This window comes from Phalacrocorax carbo, chromosome 1 (assembly GCF_963921805.1).
Source record: "Phalacrocorax carbo chromosome 1, bPhaCar2.1, whole genome shotgun sequence".
NCBI classification, from domain to species: Eukaryota; Metazoa; Chordata; class Aves; order Suliformes; family Phalacrocoracidae; genus Phalacrocorax; species Phalacrocorax carbo.
Window position 1 is genome coordinate 81557207 of NC_087513.1, and position 7181 is coordinate 81564387.

The window sequence follows — 7181 nt, forward strand, 5'->3', positions numbered from 1 at the left end:
TAAATTGCAGAAGTAGCACACTTCCACACTTAGGAGATGCCTAATGCAGCGAAAGGGGAAGACAGGAGAAAAGCAGAAGGAGCTGGGGAAGGCACACACATCAGACTAACTGAACTCCAGTTCAGATATCAAAGTCTAAGCACTGATGCTTTTTTACAAAGAACAGAAGCTCAGCAAAGATTCATTTCTAACAAAAATGCAACGTTTTAATACTGAACAACTTAAAAACCACTAAAATACAAACTTTAACAACTGCTTTGAAGAGGTGATTCTGCTTCTAAGCAAAATGAAATTAAAACATCCAAGAAGTTATGAACAGTACCGCAAAGATTCCATAGAACATTAGCAACTCTTACTGGAGCTCTTAAGTCTAGAGCCACATGACTCTGATATACTCAACTGATGGAAAATAAGCCCCAAACATTTCAGTACAGTTGACGACACTGAAGGAATGCCCTTTAAGGCCACTCGATTTGGCTTAAATGAATATCTTACTGAGTTAAGACTAATACAAAATCTGACATAATAAAAACCAGTGTGTGATTTTCACAGTCTGTATGCACGCACACATAAAGAGTCATACCTGATCCCACAGTTTTATCTTCAGAGCAGAATCTGACATCACTGCGCTGTCACTAACAAGACAACTCATTAAGATAAGTACTGTTTCCCATTCTTAAAATCTAAACCGTATTAATTACTAATGGTGCATCCGTTTAACAAGACATCATTAAAAAAACCCCACAAAACCAACAGCCCACAAACACAACATCAGTTCAAGAGAAAGCCTATTCTGCATAGGCGCAAGCCCCAAAGTTTCTTTATCCCAGCAGCTGTTCAAAGGTAAATCATAGTTAACTTTTTTGCACTTTTGAAGCTCAAAGGCTCTGACACTGCTACTAGCTCGCGTCACTGACAGAAACAAGATGGTAGAAAGGGCTAACACTTCTTAAAACTCTGCACTTACTAGACTTAAAATGCCCCATTTCAGAGTCCTGTGGGGGCTGGGGGTGGTAATTGTTTTCCCCCCACAGACTTTGCAGGATGGTGCACCTGAGCTTCTCCGTGTTCCTCTCTGAACAGTAATTATTCACCCCAGTCCTACCCACAATGAACTGATACATAACAGTCAACAACATGTAATAATCCAAACAGGTTATGACAGAATATCTAGAAAACAGACTCGAGTGAGTTCACCTGTGAACAAAAGAACAAGTATCCAATAAACCAATTGGCTTTTCCTCATAAACCCTTAGTAAGCAAGGCAGACCTGAATGGTGGTGTTTTATTGGGTTTGGGGGTTTTTTTTTGGGGGGTGGGGTGGCAGGGAGGGTTGTTTTAAACAAAAAGCAGAAATATTTTTTGTAGTTTTAGTAGCTATGCTGGCCTAAGAATCAGCCTCCTGAATGAAGGAAAATTTTGCAAATGATTGTGGGAATAGAGGTGCAGCTAAATTGAACGCCTTCACGTAAGCAACATGCTTACCTCTATACAAATCAGCCTTAACAGGAGTTGCTTAAAGCATCCCTGATGATTTTGTCATCAGTTTCAGCTCATTAGGAGACATCCAGTTGCTCAAGTACATAATAAAGACATATCAGGTAGAAAAATATGCTTAACTTTTATGCATTATCTTATACATGGATGTTGCACTTTACACCCTGGTGATAAAGATCTCTCAAGCTGCCTTGACAAAATATATTACTGGCCAAAAACTTCTGCATGCTGCAATGAATGAACGGGCAGTGGATTTGATCAACTGCTGTTTACTGATGCATCTGAGGCATGTATCTTTCCAAGTCTGAGCATATGGTCAGCATCTTCACAGGGACCAGAATTTCAACATTACAACACAGAGATCACAGGTTTGAGTGGGAAAACAGTACCAAACAGTAATCACATTAGTTTACATTGGACACATTCACAGCACAAAGCCGATCAAGTAGAAGCTGCAGGATGTTGAGAGACTGGGAGCTGAGTGCTAAACTGAATTCCAGGAGCAGGTGACTGCGATGAGAGACTGGCATTTTCAGGGAGGAGACTGCTGGGATTACGAAGGGGAAAAGAAAGAGACGCCGCTGCAGCTGCCTGCCGTCCTAGCAGAAGTCCTAAGCTATAGACATTTGAATTAATGAGATCATTGCCAGGGAGGAGTATATTCAGTTGTTTCTGAATTTCTTGCAGGACCTGAAGCTGACTTTGCTGATTCAGAAGAAGCATATCCATGTTTTCCCTCATTTTCTTCACTGTACAAAGAGAAGAGAATGTTAATGCTTGTTATGTGAAAATACTTCGCATGCAATTCAGAAGCCTTTTTATACTTACACTCTTCAAGAACAAGATTCAAGTCCTCTGTCTCACGTTTCTCTGCACTACACCTTTGCTCTTCTTTATGATGCAGAGATGTAGATTCAGAACAGTTTGCATCTAAAAGGAAGACAGTGTATGTCAAGAGCCCACTTTATCACCAATTGCTAGGTCAGCCTGGAAAAGGCAGCTCAGTAACAACCCTTCCCTTCACCCACATTTTAAACTTAAAACTTCATTCAAGTCATGTTGGGCCAAACTAGAACAAAGGCTATGCAGATATAGCCCCCAAAACATTCCAGACTTGGGTTTTATCACAATCAAGATACCTTCCACTTGCTTCCTCCATACCTTTTTTTTTTTTGGGGGGTGGGGGGTGGGGGTGGGGGTGTACTGTGCACAGCTGTTGGGGAGGAAGCAAAGCTGGAGCAAGGGAGCTGTTAAAAAAATAAGACTTTAGGTATTTAGTAAAAATGTACTGAAGTTATAAATATGTAAACCTCTTCTTTGAAAATCATACCAGATACAGAAATCAAGTTTCATTCCTCATCCATAAATTGCAAGGTCAATTGTACATACATTTGATCACAAAAGCAGTTTTATTATGGAGCTTCGACTATTATGATGCACTAGCTAATAGTTACTCCAGAATAAGTATCACACACTTTCTTTTGAAGCAGGTATAATATTAGGCTGACCTGATATTAATTATTGGCCAACTGCCAGGGTAAAAATGAGATTTTTTTTTCTGATGAATTATAAACTCTTACATCTTAAAAAAACTATTAAAAGTCCTTAAGGAAAAAAAAGGGGTGGGGGGTGGGGAAGCATTAGGAGTGTAAAGACCCATCTTTAGGGCTCATTAGCAGAGTTGCTAGGCCACCTCTCTGTATCTATGGCCCAAGCAGTCTCAAACCCTACCTCAGGAATTCAGTTTTGCCATTTCATTTTAACTTCACTATTATCATTATACCTTTATTATTATTTCCATTGTTAAGATGAAAGGCTCTCCAGCTCAGAATTTTTTTCAGGAGGAAAACCAAAACAAACAAATAAAAAAACCCAGAAAAATGTCACACACAAAACACCTTTTTCTCATACGGTCTCATGTCTTAATTGCCCTGCTGTTGCATGATCTGGTGGCCAAGATCCCAACACCCAGAACAATTCTACAGGTGGCTAGGGAAGACCCAAGATTAAAAGTTAAAACATTTTTGACCAAGTATAAAAGGACTGCCCATGTAAAGGTACAACAACAGAAAAACCCCACAATGTCAGGTTTTATCCCAGAGTTTCTGGTCATTACACTAACACGGAACACTGCAAAATCCAAACTCCCTACTTTAAACAATTACCTTGCCTGACAGCATATGCTATGCTAAGAGTATTAAGGAGGGATGGCCAACAGAAACCTCCCACTGCAGACAAGGTCTAAGATCTGAGGCAGCCTTCATGGCAATGTCTAAATTTCAACTTTGGCATTTTCATGGCACTTCTTCAAATGTCAGAGATAAATATATTATATAGGAAGGGAAGAGGCAAACAAAAAACCCTGCTCATATCCACAGTAAGGAGGGGGAAGCATTTAGGAACAAATAGAGAACAGTGTCTGACATCTCCTGTGAGTCCGTACAGCTTGAAATAAGACTCAACAGATCTTAATTCAGTTACCTGCTGTGTGTTCACTGGGTCTCTCTCTCAAATGAATCCACTGATGTTTGATGAAGTTTGACCGCAGACGGAAGCTATTTCCACACTCTGTACACTTGTAGGGCTTCTCATCCGTATGGACTCTCTGATGCCGGAAGAGAGCAGCAGTTCCACTGAAGCTTTTCCTGCACATGGTGCAGAAAGCAGCTTTCTTTTTCGCATGGGTTTTGCGGTGAGCAATAAGGTTTGAGGTACGGCTAAAAGTTTTCTCACATTCCTTGCACTTGTAAGGCCTCTCCCCCGTATGGATTCTCTGGTGCATTGCCAGGTTGGCCTTCCTGCTAAAGCTCTTCCCACATTCTACACAATCAAACATTTTTTCTCTCGTGTGGGTTTGCAGGTGGTTCAGGAGCCTGGAGCTCCCCTTGAAGCCCTTTCCGCATTTTGTACACTTGTAGGGTTTCTCTTCTGTATGCTGTTTCTGGTCATCAGCGACAAGGACAAGTTTCCTGGAACCTCTTCTTTGGGTAGAGGGTTTATTACAAGCTGCCCGCCTCTGCCTTTGCAGACTGGCTGCCCCACAGTCTGGGCTGTGGGCTTTGGGTTGCTGAGGCAGTACATCTTGCTTACTGTCTTCAGGGACGCCTCCCTCTTCCTCATAGTCACTCAAAATGCAGTCCCCTGGTGAGGTAAGAGAGCAATCTGACACTTTTCCTTCCCTAAGATAGATAAGCTGCTCCCTGTAAAATAACTGAATTTCTCAGGCCTAGCAACAACTTGCACCAGATTCCCCTTTTCCAAAGAGGAAGGGAAATGACGAAGATTGAGACAAGAAGACAAGGAAAAGAAAAAGTGGCATAGGGAAGAAGAGAGAGGTAAAGACACCTTCCTCTTCTCTTCCTTCACCTCCCCATTTCCTTGTTCTTCCCTCGGGGAGTGGCAAAGGAAGACTGCCAAAATGCTAAAAAGCCTTACCCGTCAAAAATATCTACTTTTAGCTTTTTGCTCCTGCAGACTCTGCTCAAAAGCCTTCCAGCCTGCTAAATTAGCATCAAAATTCTGTTTTAAAGCTCTGCATTTGGGTGGGATGGCTCAACACAAAAAAGTCCCCTTAACCTTTGATAGGTGAAACCAACAGGGAGGTTTAGGTTCTCACTTGAGTTGGTTAATATTTACTAAAAATTTTTAAATTACTTCTTTTACAGGTTGACACATCACATTTTTCCCTAATTATCACAAGAACAGTTGTCATTATTAGAGGGATACTGTATATTCACGCATCAGAAGTCATAGGAGCTAGATTTTTAGTGATAAAAATATTAACTAATTGCCAATTAACTACCACTATCTTTTTCATATCTAGATGTAGCACCTTATTTACATTGTTACTACAAGAAAAGTAATTGCATTCCAAGGAAGCTCACAGCAAACATTCAAACATGGCCCTTTCTTTCCTAAAGAATGCGACCTATGTATTTCACAAATTAGTATGTATGGTCATGCATCCCACAGTAAGCTTTGGTTATCTTACTCTGCTAACTAAATTTTATATTTACATCACTTCAGCATCAATAGAATTATAAGTATCACCTGATGCACACTTAGCAGAACTTCATTTCTACAAGCATCTTAAGATGTTTACTATTAATTCAAATAGAGGTCTTAGGCATTAGCATCTCTGAGTTAGCATTAAAATATCTGGTTACTCACACTACATGTACTTCCATTTAACACATCAAGTTTAATTATTCCACTAACAAAAAAACCAGGCTTTCTACATCCAAGGTAGAACTCTGCAGTGCAATTTCAGTCCTACCTCTATGACACCAAGGAATAAAATCTGTAAACAACCTGCCCTTGAAGAGACAAAATGCTCTCTATTTACAAGGCCACAAACTGCCGAGATCTAAATACAAGTCATAAAAGAAAAAAGCACGGGGGTGGGGTGGGCGCTCATATCTTACATCACAGAATTACACCCAAGAGGGGTGAAAAAGACTCCCTCTCACAGACGCAGTCATTCCCTCACTCTAGCCAAGCGGCTGATGATTCCCAGAGGCCCACAGAGACCCCAGGTCTCTTAACAGTGAAACAGGAACCGAACAACCCTGCATTGCCATCCAGAGCTACTGCTGGGAGTCACACATTTCAGATGTGGCTGTGCAACTCCCTCAGACCTTCCTCATGCATGAAAAAGCCTGAAAAACCAGAAGCGTGCTAGCTTTCCTTCACTCCAGATAAACTGTACTGTCTTACTTTAGAACAGCTGCTGGGAAACCCACAGCAGAAAGAAACACAAAATGCTACTGGCGACCTTGGCCCAGCCCCAGCCCCGTACCGTCCTAATCAACCCAGGACAGAGCAGCCAGGGGAGGAGAAGGAAGGCAACATCCCCAGCACCACTTGGTGGAGCCCCAAGCTTCCCTCCGGGGTTCAGCCAGCAGCGCTTACACCTCACCTACATATCCTGCAACGCTACTTTTCCCAGGCTCCTGGAGAAGAGAGAATTCGGGCTTTACGACTGGCTCCATCTACAAAAGAAGAGCAGAGAAGAGACCTAGAGCGTGAACCTTCCCCACTCATATAGAAGAAGGGGGGGGGGGGGGGGCAGACACAGGTGGGGTGCATTTCGGCGGTACCCACAGGCTGCCTACAAGGGGCAAAGCTGCACACGCTAGGGAACACCGCCTAGAGCGGCGATAGCGTGCTAGGAAGACCTGAAGTTTGGTGACTTGCAAGCTGGAGAGCTTAAATCAAGAGACCAGTGCGATAAAAAGCGATGCTATCTAACATCAATCTCCCTCGTAACATCACCGAGCCCTGCCCGGGGGCTGCTCCGGCTCCTGACAGAGATGCCACTCCTCTCAGCCTCAAGTATTCGTGCTTCTTCTCAGCCTTTACTGTGCCCCCGCCAGCTCAGAGCTTCCCCCTTCCCTCCAGAGGCGCTCCGCCCGTCCCCGAGCAGCACTTCAGCCTGCCCCTACCCCAGCCCTGCTTTTGGGCCGCCGGGTGAGCCTGGCCCCGTCCCCAGCAGCTGCCCCAGACCCCTACCATCCCTCCTGCGGCTTCCCGGGCCGGCTGCTGCGCCGGGGGCTCGGGCTCTGCGCTTCCCCAGGCCCGCCGCTGGCCCTGCCTGGGGACGGTACGGCAGCAGGGGGCACCGGGAGGCGGTGCGCCCTCCCCACCCCGCCGGCGTGAGGCCGGGGGAGCCGGGGCAGGGCGGC

General features: G+C 43.9%; 1 protein-coding gene across 1 annotated transcript; it reads right to left on the bottom strand.

Moving 5' to 3' along the window:
- Positions 1–250: 250 nt before the first annotated feature.
- Positions 251–4633, bottom strand: LOC104048900 (gastrula zinc finger protein XlCGF7.1-like). Its single transcript, XM_009509482.2, has 3 exons — positions 3979–4633; positions 2326–2427; positions 251–2246 (listed from the first exon to the last, which is right to left on the bottom strand). The coding sequence occupies exons 1-3, from the start codon at positions 4331–4333 to the stop codon at positions 1939–1941; spliced, it is 765 nt and encodes a 254-aa protein (XP_009507777.2). The 5' UTR covers positions 4334–4633; the 3' UTR covers positions 251–1938.
- Positions 4634–7181: the final 2548 nt, after the last annotated feature.

Excerpts from the sequence above, each read along its gene's own strand:
- LOC104048900 (XM_009509482.2), bottom strand. The coding sequence starts at position 4,333 with ATGTTTGATTGTGTAGAATGTGGGAAGAGCTTTAGCAGGAAGGCCAAC. Across the intron at positions 2,428-3,978 it reads ACCCAGTGAACACACAGCAG|ATGCAAACTGTTCTGAATCT; the intron begins GTAACTGAATTA and ends TCTTCCTTTTAG. Across the intron at positions 2,247-2,325 it reads GAATCTTGTTCTTGAAGAGT|TGAAGAAAATGAGGGAAAAC; the intron begins GTAAGTATAAAA and ends CTCTTTGTACAG.